Source organism: Prinia subflava, chromosome 22 (assembly GCF_021018805.1).
Source record: "Prinia subflava isolate CZ2003 ecotype Zambia chromosome 22, Cam_Psub_1.2, whole genome shotgun sequence".
In the NCBI taxonomy this organism is placed as follows: domain Eukaryota; kingdom Metazoa; phylum Chordata; class Aves; order Passeriformes; family Cisticolidae; genus Prinia; species Prinia subflava.
In genome coordinates this window covers 4,379,090-4,399,618 of record NC_086268.1, presented here as the reverse complement: position 1 = coordinate 4,399,618, position 20,529 = coordinate 4,379,090, and the positions used below count along the sequence as shown (strand labels likewise).

The 20,529-nt window shown below is 52.6% G+C and overlaps 1 protein-coding gene across 2 annotated transcripts in view; it reads right to left on the bottom strand.

The window, feature by feature from the left end:
• OPCML (opioid binding protein/cell adhesion molecule like) overlaps window positions 1-20,529 on the bottom strand; it is a 297,434-nt gene that overhangs the window by 22,938 nt on the left and 253,967 nt on the right. For both annotated transcript variants that reach the window (XM_063417962.1, XM_063417961.1), the window contains one exon: window positions 1,101-1,333. In XM_063417962.1, coding sequence (XP_063274032.1) covers window positions 1,101-1,333 — 233 coding nt within the window. The remainder of the gene's footprint in view (window positions 1-1,100; window positions 1,334-20,529) is intronic.

Here is a 20,529-nt window from a genome sequence, read left to right as displayed (position 1 = left end):
ATCTCCACTCCCCTCTTCCCGAGGTGAGCACTCCCCTCCTTCACCACAGCCTGGTGCACACAGTCTGGGCTTTCCCAACACACTCCCACCATCACCAGGCAGAAAACCTGTTGGATAGGTGACCACAATCAACCCCTGCCTCTAGCCAATGAGAAGAGAACATAAATACATGCATAACTCTGTTGGGGGCTTCTCAGAGACATGTCGAGGCTGAGAAAGTTTTCAGATTTGCTCATTGCAAAATCAATACCCATCAGCTGTTTGAAATTAAAGGAAAGATTAGGTCCTGGTTTTATACACGCTTTATTGTATTCTGAGAGCTTTCTACTCAGCCAAATAAATCTTCTTTAAGAGGATTAGGAAACTTTCATTATCTTTATCTAACCTGAACTAACACTAACTCTGAAAAATTAATCTAGAGACCGGACAAAAGCCAGTAGCTGGTGCAAAGCCGCAAGAATCCAGAGGCAGCATCCACCGGAGTGCTACTGACTCCTCTGATCTGCCAGCACCTGGATCCCCCATCAGAACAGCCTCAGGACTTTGGGCCCAACAGCATCTGCTGTATTGATAACTTGCCTATGAAGCCCTGTGCCAAGAGCTCTTCATGGCCCCACAGCGATTTCAACCTCTCTCCCAAACCACAGAGCCTTGTGCTGTCGGGATCTGCTTCTCCTCTGTGCCTGGCAGCACATTGCTTTTGGCTCTCCTGAAGCATCTTCAAACGTGTGCTTGAACACCCTACTAACGAATCCCTGACAGAGCAAGCTGAGCAACGTGGTTCCAAGCAGTGGAGAAAGTGAAATTCACAGCAGGGGACAGGCAAAGGGGGAATAAAGAAGGGCTCAGCAGCCCCACTGCCAGTTCTCAGGTGTCCTCTCCCCCATGTGACACCTGTACAACACAGCAAGGACAATGCACATTCATCTCCTCCCTGGCATGCTGGGCACTTGTCCACACCACTGTTCCCATGCCATGCAACCTCTGAGCTAATGCTGGCTCCAACTCCACCACCGAGAGGGCGTCCAAACCCTTCCCAAGCCCAGGGAGCCTTCCAGATGGAACCACGCCGCAACAGCACGAGGCACGTTCAGACCTACCTTGCACGATGAGGTGGACGCGTGAAGTCTTGGGGTGATTGTCTGTCTGCACAGAGCAGGTGTAGGGGCCCTCATCGTATATGTCCACGTTGTGTATCTTGATGCTGTACTGGGTCTTGGTGTTGGACAGGATGACCACGCGGTTGTCTATAGACCACTTGTCATTGCCGGCATACAGGATGGTGCTGCGGTTCAGCCACGCCACCCGCGTCACCCGGTCATCCACAGTACACCTGCAGGGGACACACAGAGGGTCACACACCCGGAACAGGACGCACACAGAGCATCCCAGGTCCCCAAAAGGAATGGGAGCAGGATGGGAGTGCAGCTCCCCAGCTCTGCCAGCACGGAGGTGCTGCGTGCCGTGGCTGTGCTCCCCATTTCAACATCCCCTCATCATGTGAGATTTCACATAAACAGCAGGTTTGCCAGAAATAAAACCTCCCTTTTTCTTTTACACACGACTGGGGAACCGCAGAGAAAATTCCCATTGTTTGACCTCTGCAAGCCAGGCAGACCATCTCTATCCTCCTTCTCACCCACCTCCACAGCCCCCCTTGCCTTCGCTGCGCACTGAGAATTCCAGATGAAGCTGTAAAATGTGCTGACAGTTCAGCTTGTCGGCACAGCCCTCGAGCCATCCCCGGGGTGATAAACACCCCTACTGCTGGGGACAGGGGCCACAGCACACACACAGGGAGAGGGGAAGAACAGAAACAGCTGGAGACGGCCAAGCCAGCACACAGGGAAGGGAAGGGAACATTTGGATAAGCAGCTGTAAATCCTACAAGTGCCTTGAAAACACAACGCAGTCATTTCCATTATTTATTTCCTGCCTGGCTCCCACCCTCCCTGCTCTGAGACACGTAGGAGCTCGGCAGCTCCAGTCCACGGCGGTGAGTTACACTTGGCAAAGAATGGGATGAGGGGGAAGGGAATTAAAATGTTCCTGGAAAACATGGGGTTTTCATGCTCTTTGATAGATTCTTCTCCATCTATTTACTTGTGGCCTTCTCTGCTGCTACCATGTTATCTGCAGCAAAAGCTCTCAGCATTTGGTTAAATTAAGATCCTAGCATCTCTTGGGAGCTTCACCTTTGCCACCTGAGGACCAGGCAAGAGATGCTTTTTCTTGGCATGTAAAAAAAAAAGGGAAAATCAAGCTAGACGTGAGCTAGTGCCGGCAGTGGCAGACCTGCCGCAGCTTTGTGCAGCCAAGATCGTAGGAAAAGGCACCTACAGTCAATCAAGAAACTTGTGCAAGTCCCTCTCCACACGCCTGTAAATTCAGAGAGGGGCTGGGAGGCTGTTCCTGTCCTCGTCCCCACTGCAGCACCTCTCCTGCCCAGGCTGTGGGGGTGTTATATGCCTCCCCTGCTGAGATTGCAGAGCGTCACCTCGATCGAGATTATTAATCGGGCGCGGGGAAGGGGCGATACTTGGCATGTTTGAGGGTCCCCCCGGGTGCCCAGTTCAGAGGAACGAGCCATATATCCTCCTGCAAACAAGTAATTTTCCCCTTGCAGGAGCTGTACGTCTCTGCCAGCCACATCACGTAGGGACGCCGGGGAAGACGGATGTTCCTCCATGCCTGCCGCGGCACCGCCGGCATGAGGGGAGCCAGCCCGGTGTCAGACATGCCCCGGCGCCAGCTCGGCTCTGCCGGACCGAGGCAGCCTTGTCCTTGCCGGCAAGCTGAGCCCTCTCTTCCTTCAAATTAACTGGGGGAGAGCTAAGCACAGCCGAGTTAAGTTCGGCCCTGGGGGATTCCAGTCTAGTGGACTATTACTGCTGTCTCACTTCATTATAATGAATAATAAAGAGATACTTACACACGGCTTCTGTAAATTATTCATTGCGTGCGCTGAAAAATCAGGGCAGCAATATGTAAAACAGACAACTCGCATGTCTGCGCTCATATAAATATCCAGACTACAGCCCTGCGAGGTACTCTCGGGTCCCCTCATTAGGGGTGAAGCACAAGGACTCGGGTTTGAAGTGACAGGGATGAGACGCTCGTGCCGGCGCTGAGTGCGTTCGACTGCTGCTGCCCAGCTCCGGCTGGCGCATACAGGATGTGCTTCCCGAGGAGATCTGGGGCTGCTCCAGGACACCTGAGGACTGGGGTGGTTCGTTCTGCATTTACAGCTCACATCTACATCTCAGGGCTGTACCCACACACCTCTGGGATGCCCCAGGGATGCCACAGGTGGACACTCACAGGAGGGAGGGCAAGGACAGCATCTCCCTCCCCTGCCCACGGTGCTGGTGATTGGCACTGCCCTCAAAACCACTGTGAACGAGCAGGCAGCAGCAACTTGGAGGTATCTGTAACAAACCCATGCCAAGAGCAAGGAGGCAAAGGCTCCTGCTTCCCATCCCTCCAGGCCCCTCTTCAGTCACTGCCACTCAATAGCTAATTTAGGAACAAGTCCCTTGGGCTTTCAACAGCATCACACTCCTCTCCACCAGAGCCCAGACTGTCCCCTGCAGCTACAGACGACCAGACAAACCACCCCCCTTCAAAAAACCAGCCCTCCTGCTGCTCCTCCTGGGAATGTGTCAGAACCACCACCAGCAGAAAAGCCCCATCCATCAGCTGGCACAGAGCACATGGCATTCCTGGAGGCACCTTCCCAGCTGACCTCACCTTCCCACTGCCAGTTCTCCCGTGCCCTGGCAGTTGGCACTATAAAGAATACTGATGGATATCCTGGAACAAGGAGCACCTCATCAGCTTCTTTACCTGTCTGGGAAAGTGATCTCCATTAGCTGCTAAGCTGATGGCACTCGCCTGTCTGCTGAGCCGTCTTTGCTCCCCATTTCCAATTGACCAGGATTATGATAATGTCTCCGGTAAGCAAACAGGTAAAGAGACTTCTGCAAAGTGTTTAGATAAAGCAGACAAGCTGTGACAAAGCTGGATAATAAAACAGGCCAGGAGGTTTTCCCTTGAAGGGATCTAATTAAAACCAAAGACAAACCTCCATTAACAGTTACCTGAAAGCACCGTATCCCTCTCCAGAAACTGCCTTACGAGTCCAGAAGGGACAAGAGACAATAAAGCGTCTGTCACATGGGAGGGAAATAAACTTATCCTGGCTCTGCAGTTCACCTGCAGAAAGTCCATCAGCAAGGCAGGGGGAATGTCTTGGGAATGTTATTGTCAGCCCCCAGTATACATCCCAGCTCCCCCATGCATCCCTTCTTTGTACAACATGACCCTTCCCATCAGCTCTTCCATCTCTGCATCCCACTTACACCCTCATTGCCTTTGAGCACAGACTTTTCACCATCTGTAACCCTTCAGCTGCCTCCAACCACTGCTGCTCTCCTCCAGAGTGGCTGGGGAGCTTTGGATGTTGGGCTTAGCTGGAGCTCTAGGCCCCCACAGTGCTCACAATGATACATGTGGGCTCTCGAAGGCCTCATCTCCTGAGACCCATACTGATCCCCTCACTCTGCGGGAGGACGAGAGCTGCTGCAGGGATCCCAGTGCTCCACCAGAGACGAGGGCGATGAACCTGAACGCGGCAGCGTCAGAAGATGCATGAGGGTGGGAGCTGGGGGCACCGGCACTGCGCCGCTTCCCCTCTAATTGCCCCCATTCCTCATTCTTAAATGCTAATTTTGAAGTTTTGCCGTGGAATTATTTCACTTAGTGTCAACAATACAGATAGCTGCGCTGACGTGCTCTTTGTGTTTGGTGGCACACAGCGCCTGTCTCCCTCCTCCTGCACCTATTAGGAGAGACCCCACATCGCTCCCACAGCAGGCTCCTTCCCAGCCCCATCAATGACACTGACAGTGCCTCTCCTACGTGTGGGTTGAGCCATAACACCCTCTACCTTCATCCCCTGCCTTCTCCAGCCATGTCACAGACCTTTCCTGCACTGCTGACTCGGCTGAACATGAGGGAGAAGCCTGGGGCTGCCCTCAACGCCTCCCCTATGGTGAGGGAAACACTGTGTCCAGGGTCAGCACAAGTTTTCTGGCAGTAATTTGAAGGGATAAACAGTGCACAAACAGAAAGCCTTGCAGAACCCTCTCCATGGGTGCAAAATATCCTGAGGAGCGGGATGCATGGGACCCCAAAACGTTGATGCACATCCTAAGAAATCCAGGGGATATGTTTGTTACTGAAAAGCCAAGACCACCCTTCCCTGTCCCTGTCAAGAGGCTGGTGGGATGGATCAACCCAAATTTGTTGTCCAAACCTGTTTGGACACGTTGTGGGATTTTTGGGGTTGTCCAGTGCAGAGCCAGCACGTGGACTTAAAAATCCTTAATCCTGGTGTCCCTTCCAGCTGAGGATATTTGATGATTCTAGGATTCAAACATCTCCTGTTCCCTTGTTCATACCAACAATGCTCTACTTTTAAACTCCTCTATGGCATTTCAACCCCAAACTGCTTCTCTCTCCTGTAGGTAACATGTCTCGTCAGGATGACAAATGGAGATGCCAAAACCAGTTGCAAACTTGCCAGCTGACCCAGTTTTCAGTGGCTAAAATAGCTCACCCAGATCGGGAGCGAAGCCCCTCGACAGTGACCAGATGATGTTTCACCCTGGGAAGCCTCCAGCCAAAAAATACCTGTTGGGGCAGAACAAACACCCTTGTCTTTGAGAAGAAATTGTTAATTACATTTGCTGGGGGCTCCTAATGGGATTTCTGCACTTCCAATATTCGCCCCAGCTACACAGTTAAGGGGCACTGGATATTTTTTATTCTGTGCGGCTGGAGCAAAGGCAGAGGAGATTTATTTGTAATCATCGGAAATAAACACATTTCCTCAGAAGTAAACACAAAAGAACAGAACCTGGCTGTGCTCCCACTTCGTTCAAGATGCAAATGAGAAGCAGGCCATCAAAACACAGCGGCTCCCCTAATCCTCTCCTAACAATGCAACCTGCCACATGATCTGCAGGGACAATGGCATCTGCAGTTCCTGAGGGCAGGACTGCGCCACTCGACCTTCCGTCACTGCCATCCATGCTGCTTATTCTGGGGGTGGAGGGCACAAGGCACTTTGTCTTTCATCATGGTCCTGTCCACTGGCACCCTGTCTCCTCTCTGAGGAACCCTCTCTCCCATCCATCCTGGTGGCTGGATGTGGAGTGCACAGCTCCACGCCATCCCAGTATCCTGAGAACAGAGAGCCCAGCTCCACGCCATCCCTACACCATCCCGGCATCCTGAGAACATAAAGCACAGCTCCACACCATCCCAGCACCCTGAGAACAGAGAGCACAGCTCCACACCATCCCAGCACCCTGAGAACAGAGAGCACAGCTCCACACCATCCCCACACTGTTCCAGCATCCTGAGAACAGAGAGAACAGCTCCACGCCACCCCCACGCCATCCCAGTATCCTGAGAACAGAGAAAACAGCTCCAAGCCATCCCCACACTCTTCCAGCATCCTGAGAACATAAAGCACAGCTCCACGCCATCCCCACACCACCCCAGCACCCTGAGAGCACTCTGGATGCACCAGGTGGTGTCACCCAGCACTAACACCTCCCATCCAGCCTTCACCAACCCCTCAGCCTGTCCCAATCCATCACCACACCCGGACCCCCTGCAGGAAAACAAGGAGCATGGGATGTACAAGAGCTTGGCTGGCCCAAGCAGTTCTCCTTTTCTCCATAACATTCCTCCCTCCCCATTGCACGCCACTCAGCCATGCCTCCCGCAAAGCCACACACAAACTGGCTCTCACTCTGCAAGTTTAATTAATTGCCTGCCCCCACTGCTACCACTCCAATTCCCCAAGTGCTCCCAGTGCTGTTCAAACACAGTCGAGGCCACTGGAAAACCTGTTCCCTGCAAACAACCCCCTCCAAGGGCTATGGGACCCTTCTGTCCTCTCCAAAGGCTCGGGGCTTGCCGGGGAGGTTTTGTCCCTGGTGGTTCCCCTGCAGTGGCAGCTTGCCCACCAGCAGGCACCAGAATAGAAGCTGCTCCCCGTGAAAAATCAGAGCCCAAATTGATACATTAGCGACTGCTAAATATAAAATATCTATCTGCAAAGATAATAAGCCTGTGAGGGCAGAGGCTGTCGAGTTGCTCCATTTCAGATAGTTTAATGGTGTTTTGGTCCATGACTGCAGCTCCCAGACATTAGAATGATAACAAGATGATGAGGAGGGCGGGAGCTGTCTGCGAGAGGCATCAGAAGTCAAGACAATGCTTGCTACACAGTCCCTGAGGGGTCCATGTCACACAAAACACTGGCTCCTCTGCATCCAGCATTTGCAGGGCTTTGGGTGGCCTCTGAGACAACACAGGGCATGCAAGGGCAGAGCCTGGTGCTGGGTGGCTGCCAAGCTTGAGCTGACATTAACTCAGGGAGGGATCGGAGCCCCCTGGAGGCAGGGGTGGACCTGGGTACCATTGCAGGTGGCACAGAGTGATGCTAAAGCTGATACAGGCAGAGCCGTGCTGCAGGTGGCTTAGAAAACAATCATAGCTTGAAGAAGGAAGGGATGGCCAGGGAGGTGAGCTGCTGCACAGTGCCCCCACTGACGGATCACATCTTCTCCCCAAAACCATTCACGGGATTTTCTGAATTAATGCTCCACATCGAGCAAATCCAGAAACAGTCAGCTCTGTTAAAGCAAGCCAGGCTTTCCCTCCAAAGCCCTTCTTTCACTCCTCACTGCTTTTATATCCAGCTTGCGGGGACACACCTCACCCTGACAACATCACTGGCAAGAGGAAGGGGGGCCAGGCGAGGTCAGGTGCTCAGGTACACTCCTCCCAGCTCCCACCTGACTCTCCCTTGTTTCTGACACAGCAATGCATCAATATCCATGTCCACATGCCGGGATGCTCCCCCCGTGTGGCAGGGAAGGTCAGAAGGCGTTAGCCTAAGCCCCAACAGCCAGCAGCTGTTATTAGCTCAGGAGAAATCTTCATAAGGAAATATGAGGTGGCAGCAAAAAAATAAAGCGGAAGGCCTTCGGAGAGAGCAAATCAATGGGAATGTTTATAGAGCAGGTGGCACAGAAATGCTTCCATCAGAGTCAGTCGATGCTGGCGGCCACACCTCATCTCCCAAAGACAGAGATGAAAATGAAGGCTCTGAGCAGCCAGGCCAGGAAAACCACAGAAACTGGATGAAGTATAGAGGAGCACTTTCCTTGCCCAAAATGGTACCTGAATGATTGCACTTTCTCCCTGACACAGCCAGGCACTGACTTTGAACTTCTCCATGGTCACTTGCCATCTTGTGGTTTGAAGAAGGCTGGGACATTTTCCCAGCTCCTCTCCAAAAAGACGGTCACCACCCTGCAGCATTTACTATCAAGGCATTGGTACCTGTCCTAGGAAACATGGGCAGACAGCTGTTTTCTCACCAGGAAACCCAAATTCCCCTGTCCTTACACCAAGCCCCACCCTACATCCTGGCAGGGAAAAACCCAACGAGAGACACCTGCCAATGCTATCAGCACCCTTCAAGGGTGCTGATTAAGGGACACAATCTGGAGATTCCCCTGCTCTCTGCCGGCATCGGCAGAACCCCCTGCTCAATCAGCGCCTGCACCCTGCCTAAATCAGTGCTAATCTCACACAATGCAGCACCTGCAACCGGCTGATTTCCAGTGTTCTTCAATCAAAAGCAGCAAAGGAAACACTGAGTTCATTGCTAGCAGAGCTGAGCAGTTGAGAACCTCAAGTCCTCCATGTCAGAGCTGGGGTTGTAGTGTTAGATTTTTTCCTTGCTATTGCTCCTTTTTGCCAGGCTTTTTCATTCATCTTCCCAGGCAGGGAGAGAGAGGAATAACTTTGGCTGTCACAGCTGGACAGGCAGTTAAGTGGCCGTAATTAGCGTGTGGCAACACGAGGCTCTGACCGCTCAGATTCAGCCGTCCTGATGGGACTGGTGACCATCTCCATCTCAGCTGGATGAGGGGGACACTTTCAACCCAGGAGGATGTGGCTGTGGCACTGGCAGCATGCCACAGCTGCAAAAGAAGAAAGGATGCTGGCAGGCTGATAAAGGCTTGGACCAAAGCACACCCACGAGAGAAGGAGCTGGAGCAAAACCATCGGACACTTTTCCTTCCATTGGAAGGAGGGGACATTGGTCTGAAGGCAACCCAGTGCAGGACAGGGTGGCAATACAGTGAGGGGGTGGTGTTGTCACCCCAAAAGGGGTTCCTGGGGAAACAAAAGCATGTGGGGCCCTTTAATAGGAAAGCCATCCATGTCTCCATCACATGTGGGCCTCAGGCTCTCGGTTGGTCTATCTGGCCACACCATCCTCCCCAAGAGTCGGGCGGAAAGCGATCCTCTTCTCACATCCTGCCGTTGATTACCACCAAAAATATATTTGTCATGAGATGCCCACTGCTATCTCTGCGGCTCTTAAGGGTAATGGAGAGGTTTCAGTCTTTGGAGGATAAGTCTCAAGCTCTTGGCTGCTTGCCCGGGAGGATTATTTTACATCAGGTTGAGTTCTGTAGTAATTATCTTCAAAACAGCTGGACTGCTGGATAAACTCACTGTATCTTAATGCACAATACGGGAGCAAATGCAGGGAATTAAACTGCAATTCCAGACAGATCGACGGCAAAACCTCTCGCCGGTGTTTCAGAGGCCGAGGCTCAGGGCTCCTCACACGTTAGGGGTGGGGAGGCATTTGCTCATTTGAAATCAATTCCAGCTTCCCCAGAGACAGAACGGAGGGGGGAAGAGATGCTGGATGAAGACGTTTTACCCTCAAGCTTTCAGCAAATCAAAAAAGCACTGTTTTCCTGACCCTCGTGGCTGGAAAATGAAGTAGTATTTGATCCGGGCTGGACAGCTCGATGTTCCACACAACCCTGAGACTTCCATAAAAGCTCCAGCATTCCAAGGTCTTGGCTCCACACTGCACCATTCACCCTGGTTGCCAGCAGGCAGGGAAAGCCAAGGGGCAAACCAGCTCACCCCATCTGCACCCCTCACACCTGGAAGTCACCCCCAGGGCCTGCTGTATCCCATCCCAAGAGGATGAAGGGGCTGACAGATGGACAAACCAACTCCCAGGCTGGTCCGCCAGCATGAATTAAAAGGAAAAAAATCAAGTACCTTCACAACTGTGCTGCCACAAGTCTTAGGTGCAAAATCCTTGCAGATGAAATTAATAACCTCTAAAAGGAGGGAAATTCTGCCTCTGGAGAGTGAAGCTGTATTTCATGGCGAACACCATAAAGCGCTCCTGCCAAACGTGAGATCTGTAAACGACCTGGGTGAGCCATCATCTCATGAATATAATTGCCAATTTGCAGGAATTTCACCAGCAATTAGGCAAAATAAAATAACCCACCAGAGGAAATCCTTTGCTCGCTGCTCCCGTGCCTCCCTGACCCATCTGATTTCCACCCACCACCGCTGTGCCGGGATGAGGGTTGGATGCTGCAGGCACTCAGGAGCCAGCTGACAGCTCCGTGAAGATGAAGAAGTCATCATCAGTGTGAGATGACAACAGACACTCCTGGGCACCAGCCAGATGAAGACCTCTCCTGCTGCTCCCCTCTCTCTGAGCATCCCTGAGAACCAGGAGCCTGCTCTTGGTAACCCCAGGGGCTGAACAACTGCATGCAATTAGGGCGTTTATTTGTTTGAGTTGCACGTGAATATCCCAAATTACATTATCAGATCATAGTCCTGCTTCTGATTTATTCCTTCTTTGTTCTTCAAGTCTTCGTACATCTAAGCAATTAACCTCTCAAAGAGCTGGAGAACACATAATTATCCTCATTTGTCTAAACGTCACCAAGATGGCTGCCTTTCAATTAACCTTCTGGGAATGGAGGGAAGTTGGAGTGATACAGTGATCATTTCCAACTTCAGCCTAGGCTACTGCTTTTTTTTTCCCCCTTAAAGTAATTTAATTGAAATATTCAGATGATAAAATATAGCCAGATAACTGTTACTGCAGGTAACGGGATCAAGAGGGGGCTTGCAATCGAAAAAGAAGTCAAACGAGGTACAGTAATATTATATCAATACGTGGCACTTCCATCTAAAAATACCAAAACACTTTGTGCTTATTAATGAAGGGAGGATTTCGCACTCCCCTGCCGGGCTGAGACTTACGTCACTTCAATAAGTCGGTGCTATCAACAGGGAAACTGAGGCAGGGGGTGTGCTGTGGCACCCGGAGTTTACAGAGTCAATCCCTAATGCAGCCAGGAGCTTCCCAAGAGCATCCTCTCATGAACCCCTCTCCTACCCTAGGAGAAGTTGCTCCTTCATGAAGTGGTGGTGGCCGAGCTGCTTTTGCTTTTTATTTATTTTAATGACAATAACCCCCGTTCTGCTGAGCCAGTGTCTGCCACGCCAGCGAGCCAGGGAGCCGCTCCCACCCATCGGCTCGCTGATAAATATGCATTGTTCCCGCCGGGAAGTGCCAGGTCAAGCTTTGCACCCGCACGAAGCACGACACCAGCATCGTCTGGCACGGGCGAGCAATATTTATACACACCCCCGCTCATAAATACACAGGCAAAATAAACAAGCCGGCTCTGAAGTTCAGCGCATCTCCTCCCTGACAAGCGTGGCTCCTCAATTCCCCGCGGTGCCGCGGCTCCGCTCCCGGCGTGAAATTGAGCTCTCCAAAAAGCAATTTGGGCTCCGGCACCGCTCCAAGCCCTGTTCGGTGCCTCCTGCCCCGGCAGCGCCGAGGTGGCTGTGGCAGGACCGGCTCTCACCCTCCCTGCACAAGCAGGAGGCCGGACAGAGCTCCCACTGAAGGGAAACCGAGGCACGGTGATGCCCAGGGCGCATTCCCTGCATCCTTCCCTCCCAGCCTCACGTGTGGATCAGCGTTGCGGCACCAGGCAGCCGCTCTGCTGATCCGTGGAGGCGAGCGGGGAGGGAAGTACGTGGGAATACAAGAGGGTCCCCACTGGGGACACCGCAAACCCGCGTCTCTCCCGGTGCATTCATGCGGAGACGAGAAGCGAGGGTAACACAATAGCCACCGAGTTTATTCTCGGCACAGGCTGGCGGCGACATAATTAAAATGCAGGTCGGAGTCAAGGAACCTTCCGATAAATCTTTGCTTTTGGCTCTTGGGCTTGACAGGAAGCCTATACCTGGCGCGGGGAGTACAGACTGAGGGGGAGGCACGGATAAAGGCTCTGCTTTATGGACGGCCATTTTAATGTTTCGTTTGAGTAATGGGCCTTGCAAATTAGCACCCCAGCGGCCTGAAATACATATTTTTCCAAGGACATGCAGGCTCCTGATCCGACAGGTGATGTGGGCAAACAAGCCCCGAGGGCAGCTGCGATCACAGCTCTTTGTGGCTGCAGTCATATTCTATCCCAGCCGGGATGATGAAGAAGAAAACAGAGAGCTTGGAGGGGGAATCCGGAGGCTGGGGGAGGAAATGGAGCAGAAAATGACCCTGTGCGAGACCAGCGAGGGGCTGATGAGTGGCGGCAGTGGCAGGGAGTGCCTGGCAGCCTCTGGAGGGAAGTGATGCTGCACTGGCACAGCAGTTCCTCTCTCCCTCGAGGGAACCTGGCGAGACACTCCAGGGCACGTCTGCGGCACACGCCTCTCCTTGCACAATCAAAACTATGGATCTCTGGCTCTTGATGCAGCTTGTGAGAGAATCTGGCTGTGGGCTGAACGTTCAGAAAGGCTGGAGGTGCTGCTATCACACTGGGGAGAAGGGGGATGCCTTGGCTGTGGGGAAATGAAGCCGACAGCCAGTGGACTGCCCAGTGGGGCTCCAGCTTCTCCAGTGCAAACATGGCTGGAAAGATGGAACATCCCTGCAGTAACTGGGAGAGTCAGGAGAGCAAAGGAGAAATATGTGTGGCTGAACACGAGGGGGAGCTCAGGCCAGGGCATGCAGGAAAGCAGAGAGCAGGAAGCAGAGCCTACAGCTCACCCTCTCTCTCCATCCCTCCTTTTTTGTCTCCACTCCTTCTTCTCCATCTATGCATCCCATCACACCATGTACATAATCTGCCTGGCTGTCACCTTCCCACACCAGCACGAGATGTGCTGCAGCTCTGTCAAACTTCCAGAGGAAGAAGCTGGTCGAGCACCCAGGGGATGTGTCTGAGCTGCCCCAGGTGGATGCAACTCTGCACAGCAAGGGGGGAACCCCTTGCATGGAGCTGGACATGTGGCTGGGCAGGCATCCAAATCAGAGCTGAATATGTGCCTGCAAATTGTTCTGAGCCTCAAAAGAGGAGATGGATGTCTGGAATTCTCCTCCTCGTCCGCACAGTCTCCTGCAAGAGGCACAGGGTGACACCTCCCTGTCAGCACAATCTGTCTCCCTCTGGATTTCACTGGACCACAAAGGATGGGTGGACAGGATGAAAGCAAGCTCAGAGCCTGGAGCAGCAGCTTTCACTTTACTTGCAGGGTCATCAGCTTAGCTCAAAAGTGTCCAAAAAGGGCTTGGGAGCAAGATGAGCTGGTGACCAAGACATGAACTTTGCCAAAGACCCCTGCACAGCATCACAGCGTGTCACAGAACTGGAGATGGACTCCTTCCAGACCGACTCCATGCCCAGGGCACAACTTGCTGCGTCTCCCGGACGACTCCCGTCAGGGAAGTTGTACTTTGCGAGCACGCAGCTCTGCCTGCCGCTCCTGCTCACCCTGCCAAGTTTCAGTCATCCAGGATGTAATTTGGAGAGACAGCTCTGAACTCGGCGGGAGAGGCAGGAGTTTCAGCTCAGAGTACCCAGCGCTCCCGAGGCGCTCCGGAGCTGCGGCACGCAGCCTGCATGCCAGCCACTGCTGCGTGCTTTCGCAGCCGGGGAGACGCTCCGGGGCAAAGGGGAAGGAGCAGCCTCTCAGAGGTACCACGCATTCCAAGACTCTGCTGCTCTGTGCACCAGCAGCTCCCTCCAGGAGGTCTGACTGCAGCTCACTGGGGTGAGTGCAGCAGTTTCCACCTTCCTCCGAAGGTGCAGGGCTGAGCTCTCAGGAATTCCAGGCACCATTTCCACCAGAGCCAATGCATTTCGTTTATAGCCACAAGGAGTGGTCAGAGCCACCACCAGTAAATCCATGGTCTTGTTGCCACTCTGAGGACATGCTGAGAGCTGTTCCGAGAAATCTCTGCAGCTTTAATACCCGGAATGCCAGAAAAGGGACATGGTGATGCCAGCTATTTCTGCCACCCACTCGTGTGCACCTACAGAGCAGAGACACAGAGGACTGGGCCAAAGCGCACAGAAATCATTTTCTGCTGGCAAAGCTGCCGACTCAAGGAGAAACATAAAACCCTCGATGAAGGGCTTGTCTAGTTTATTATAACATCGGCTTTAATTTATGCGCCTGCCTTTTGTGATTGTTCTCTATCGCTGTTCCTGGGGCTTATTTATAGAGGGCCATTAGCACAGAGAGCAGGCCCTGATGAGGGAGCATTTGCAGTCTGCCGGGGGACCAGGATATAAACTGAGCTGAGGAGGAGGCAGTGAGCTCTCGCATGGGGCTGCCGGAGTCCTCTCCCCGAAAGCTGAGAAGGATAATTTGATCTCAGAGAGTGATACAACTTCATTTCACGTGGCTGTCTCTGGGCAGGCTGCAGCCTCCTTCACATGCACTTTGCTGAATTCCCTAGTCCCAAACAAACTCGGCAGTGAGCGGAGGGGGAGTGGAGAGCTTTGGATCCAACTGTCCACACCAAGCACAAAGACAGGGAAAAGCCTCTCAAGGGTGTGAAAGAGATGCCAGGGTGAGAAGGAATCATAGAATGGTTTGTGTTGGAAGGGATTTAAAGATCACCTCATTCCAACCCCATGTCATGGGCAGGGACACCTTCCACTATTCCCAGTTGCTCCAAGCCCCATCCAACCCAGCCTTGGGCACTTCCAGGGATGCAGGGCAGCCACAGCTTCTCTGGGCACCCTGTGCCAGCCCCTCTCCATCCTCACAGAGGGAATTGCTCCCTTATATCCCATCTAAATCCTGTTCTCTCTCAGCTTAAAGCCATCCCCCATTGTTCTGTCACTACAACACCCTTATAAAAAGCCCCACTCCAACAAAGGGTCCCTCTCCAGCTGCACAGTGTCCAGGCAGTGCATCCCAGGATGCTGACACTGGCACTCATCCCTGCCCGGGCATCCCAGCCCTGTGCCCATCTCATTTCCTTCTACCTAAAAGCAAAACAATTTAAGAGCTGTGCAAGCACCCCACGGTACACAAACAAACTTCACAAATTATTCCTATTTACAAACATCGCTCTCCAATCTCCAACACAACTCAGGCAGGCAATCCTATGCTGGTAATTAAAACCACAGGCACCAAAATGATGGGTTAATTAAAGGTCCAACCCACCCCCAAAACACACCGATGTGCAGGGGAAAACTCATTGGTTCAAACCCCAGCGAAGCGGGTAGGTGGGTCTGTTGGCAGAGAGAGGCGATGTAAAATGAATTTGTATGATCAAAACCTTCCCGTACAGTTCGCAGGTAATTTGCGACGAGAACAAAAGCTTTAAATTCATCTACTAAATTATTCACTACAAATCGTCCTCTCGGCTCCCGCGCTCGTGTCCTTCAAGCTGTTCTAGGTGGTGATTACGTCCCCTCGGTGCACGGGGAGGCCTCGGGGAAGCGGCTGCAGGAAAGACGGAGCCGCCGATCCGACACTGGCAGTTTGATTTACAGAGAGAACTGGGGAGAGGAGACAGCAGCCCTCAGGAAAAAAGAAACTTCAAGCTCTAACCATCCCATCAAGGGGCTTTCTGCCTTCTTTATGTGGCGGGGTTTTTTTGCTCTCTTTCGTTTCCCGCAACAAGCTCCCGCTGCAGGCACAATAGATGATGCTAAATTATTTTGGAATATGCTGAGAATGCCCTGCTTGGCCAAGCGAAGCCTCATAAATCATTCCTCTTCTTCCACTCCCTTTCCTATTCCTGATCTCTCATTCAGGCAGTATAATGCCAGCTTGCTGGGGAGCCCACTGCCCTGGCACCCTGGGCACTGCTGAGAGCGACCAGAGCCACTCCTGCTGTCGAGGAGATCAGACCACGAGACTGGGACAGACTGGAGCCACTCAGGCTGCTCAGGTCTCTACATACCAGAAATCAGTTCTGGAGCCCACCTGGGTGCAAGGCAGCCCCACAGCAGCCCACAGTGGTCACAATTCCATGTAGTGCTGGGAGGGGATGGGAAAAAGGGTTGCATTTATGTGTCGGATGTTTAAACATCACCCCGATGGAGCTGGTGATTAGGACTGAGCTCCTCTCTTGTCACCAGCACAGGTCCCCCCCAAAGCAATGGAGATGCTGGTGAAGGACCCGGCAGGGCAGTGGTCTGGAGAAAAGGAAAGCTGGGGAGAAGAAAGCCCTCCATGGAGAAGATGTGGAACACATTCAGCATTTGTGCTGTACCTGGAGTGGCTGCATGGCCCAGGGCTGTCAGCCTGGCTCCTTTCACCACGACTAAAACCACACTTTTCACTAAAAACCCCAGAGCAGAGATACCTTAAAGGCAGAGACTCCTCCAGCTGGAACTGATGGGAGGAAAAGCACTTTGGATGAGGAACCACGGTGTGGCAAAAGCACAGTCATTTTCTAATACCTGAAGTGACATTTTCCGAGTCCCTCACGCTCAGCTGTGACACTGACAATGTCATAATAGGGATATGAGTGCTGTGCATCTCTGTGCTGGCCTGGTACCCATCACTCAGGGATGATGGAGAGGCGGCAGGCTTGGGAAGCTGCTGACAAGAAGGAGCAGTGAGCAGTTCTGTTTGCAGCCCTGGGCAAGGACTACATTCTGTTCCCTCCCCAGCTCAGAAAAAGGTGGGTTGCCATCTTCCATGGCTTGGCTGTGAGCTGGCCTGGGAGGACTCAGCCGGGCATTTCAGGATGAGGCAGAGTCCCCTGAGGTCACCCCAGGGAGGAGGGAGCCCCGCTACCCATCAGCAATGGATGCACCCAGAGCTGCAGGATGAGGCTGCAGCTCAGGGCCTCAGAGCTGGGGTCCCCCAGCCCTCAGCATCACCCCATCACTCCTTCCACCTTCCCACCCCACAAGTGGGGTTTAGCTTGGGTTTTATAATCACTGCCCTTCTGCCCTCCCCAGGAGAACACTACAAACCCCCAAAGCAGTGAGAGCCTCAGCAGCCACCCCTGTCTCTCCAGAGCCTGAGCTTTATGACTCTGTAGCCACGCTGTATTTCACACAGACCAGATGTGATGCTCATCCTGAACAGCCAAATTTCAGGCCCCTTGGTTATTCCTTAGATGGAGCTGCTATTTTAGACATGACAGACGCAAAACAAAAACAAAACCTAAAGCAGAAGCAGAGGGATAAAGCCCTCTGAGCATCACAATGGTGACAAAAATCCATAGTGAGGCATTTGTCTTTGGTTTTTAACCCAGAGGAAGGTGAAAAAGCCAAGTGGAACTGCAAGCACGCAGGGACCGTGTGTCCCAGCAGCCCTGTGGGGCTGGATGGGAGCTGCTGGTGAGCAGGGAGATGCCAAGAACTCTGCCAACATTGGGACCAGGGTTGGGGGATGACCCCGTGGACAAGGGGATTCACTCACTGGACTTGTGCATCACCGCTTCTCCCATGCCAGCCCCTTTTCTGGGCAAACCAGACAGCCACAAACACATGGCTTCCCTCCAGTGCTTTTCCCAGCATCTTTGGATCACCCAGCTGCAATTCCCATCTTTTCCATCAGGACCTCTGCTGGAGTCAAAGCCCCTTCAAGCCAGACCACCCATACCAACAAGGCCCAAGGTACCCAATATTTCATCCCCAGTATCCCAGAAGGGCTGAGGAACATGTGGACGCGCTCCATAAAGCCACCATTAGAGATCCCCTGATGGAGATGAATTATAATTTGCAAATGATTAAAACCCAATTAACGGTGGTAGGGAGGTACTCCAGGCTCTGCAAAGGAGTGTACAAATGAGGAGTTATCAGGACCTTCGGTGTCCTAAGCACCTGTCAATTCTTGGTTGAAACAAGTGCATTAGCCTCGTCCAATATCCATCTAACCTTTCCACTCTCCCTTGCTCTGTTTCCCTGGCAACCAGTTAAAAGTGCTGGAAAAAGGCACAGCTGCTTTCAGAAAAAAAGAAAAGGAAGAGGAAAAAAAAGGCAGTGTGTTCTTTTAAAGCACGTGTGCTCGTCACTCTTTCCCCCCCTCCTCTCTGTCTCTCCTTTAAGTGTCTGTGTTTTCTCTGCCCAGCTCGGCTCCAGCTCCGAGACCTCAGCACGAGCTGCCACGCTCAGAGGGCAACAAGCAGGGTGGGGATGGCTCTGCCATCCTGCTCTCCCTGGGGATGGCCAAATGAACCACGAGGCGCTGCAGAAAACCACCTGGGAAGGCTGAGAAATGGAGAGGAGCAAACCCAGGAGTGGGCTCACCGTGGGAATCTGCTGAAAGGGGAGATGCTATCCCAAATCAGCCCATGCCTGGGGTGGGAGCTCAGTGTCCCCCCTGGTGTGCTCCCTGCCAGGCACATCACAGCAGAGCCACACACGACCTGCACAGCTCTCCAGAGTGGTACAAGCTGAACACTCCGTATTTCATGGTGCTCCCTGTCAGTCTCTGAGCAAAACAGCAGTTTAACAAAGATCAAGACTTGAGGCTGTCACTAAACCCTGCTCTGCCGCCTGCTAAACAGGGTTATTTTTCCTCTCTTGCCTTTTCTCCCTGCTCCTGCCTGCCTGGGCAGAGCCACACTGATGAGTGTGGCATTTGTCCTGACACCTTTGGGAACTCGGCTCCAAAGGGTAGGAGGAAAGAGCAGCGAGAGCAGCCGTCACAAGGGCTGGGGAGGAAGGTAATCAAACCCTGTCATTGCCATGCTCTCCTGTCTCCACATGCCAGAGAGGGGCTGGAAACACATCCTCCTCCCCAGGGACAGCCCAGCACCCAGAGCAGCCTGCTCTGCCTGAGGAGAATGGGGTGGAAGAGGGAAAGGTTTTCCAGGGGTTTCAGGAGCTGTCACAAATGGAATACAGTCAGGGGGAAGAGCAGTGAAGGTGGGATGGGGGTCACTCAGCCCCCTCTGATGAATCCTGCCGTTCTTCACGGCACTGTTTCGGCAGGGAAGGTACAACATCAAAGCTGTTCCATCCTGGAAAGTGCTGGGAATCTCTAGGGAAGGAGCCTCATGGTGTTACATTAGCAGGACCATGAATTTTCCTCCACACCAGAGAGGCTCCAGGGGAACAAAGCCCCTGGGATGGCTCCGTAGGCAATCAGGCCTCATTACTCTGCTGCTCAGTGAACAGCTTCATCCACTCATGGATTTGCTGCTCCATGTCCCAGCCTGGCTGCTGGCACACACAGGAATTGCTGATAGCCCTGGAACCTTTATCCTGTCCCTCCCCAGCATCTCCAGGAGCAGGGGCTGACCACCACAGCAGCATCCTTCTTACACAGGGGACAAGGAGCAGAAAGGGGTGGCAACAGCATGGGAAAGAGCTTGATTGTGTTAATTAATTGCCTGGTTTGAAGAACCACTGCCACTTTGCACTCAGCATCTTAAACAGAGGGAGGGGGGAAAAGAAACAACCCATTAAACAACACACATGGGGGAAAGAAACCAAAACAAAGGAAAAAAATCACCCTAATCTAATGTTTTGCAAACACTGGGCACCCAAACAGCTGATCTTTGTCAGGAACCTTAGTTCCAAGAACCACTTAGAGGCTTTCATCAACACATTATAATATTAATCAAGACTCATAATGCAGAGTGATTTGCATGCCAACAAATATATTTACACTGTAAATTGTTTGTTGAGAAGCCTCAGAGAAATATGCAATTCGCTGCTATTGAACTTGGGTAGCAGGGAGAAAAAAAATAAAAGTACCAAATCCCTGTAGAGTTGGTTCCTTCTGTTTTTGGCAACACGACTCATTAGCATGCACTCAGACTTCCACGTGAGTTTTTGCTCGCAGCCGTTTAGCTGGATCACAGCAGTCGGAGGTGGAAAGGCTTAGCAAGGTCCTCACAGTTAAATCCAGGTCTCTGTCTTCTCCATAGAGGAGACACAGCCTCTGGTAAACTTGTACAGCAAGACCCAAGGAGTCAAAGCACAACAACTGTCACCCGTGGGTGACTCTGACTCTCAGAGTGACCCCCGGGCTATTTGTGCAGTTCTGTTGTGAAAGCCAAAGTGACCCCAGAGAAGTCCTGGTCCCACGGAGGGGAGGATGGCCAAGCACACGGAGCTGAGCAGCTGGAGAGGCGGGGCAGAGCTCCCAGTGCCCACAGCCCCCAGTTCAAGTCAGCCAAAAAGCCTGAGGATGGTTGGACTTGACCTTAGAGGTCTTTTCCAACCATAATGACTCCATGATTCCATGAAGTCCTGCTGCAGAGGACCATGGCAGCACGCAGGATGTGACTGCTCGCTCCTGGGACCTCCCTGCAGACAGGGAACACTGCTCAGAGAGACAGCCCAATCCAGATCCCAGGATTCAGGGTTT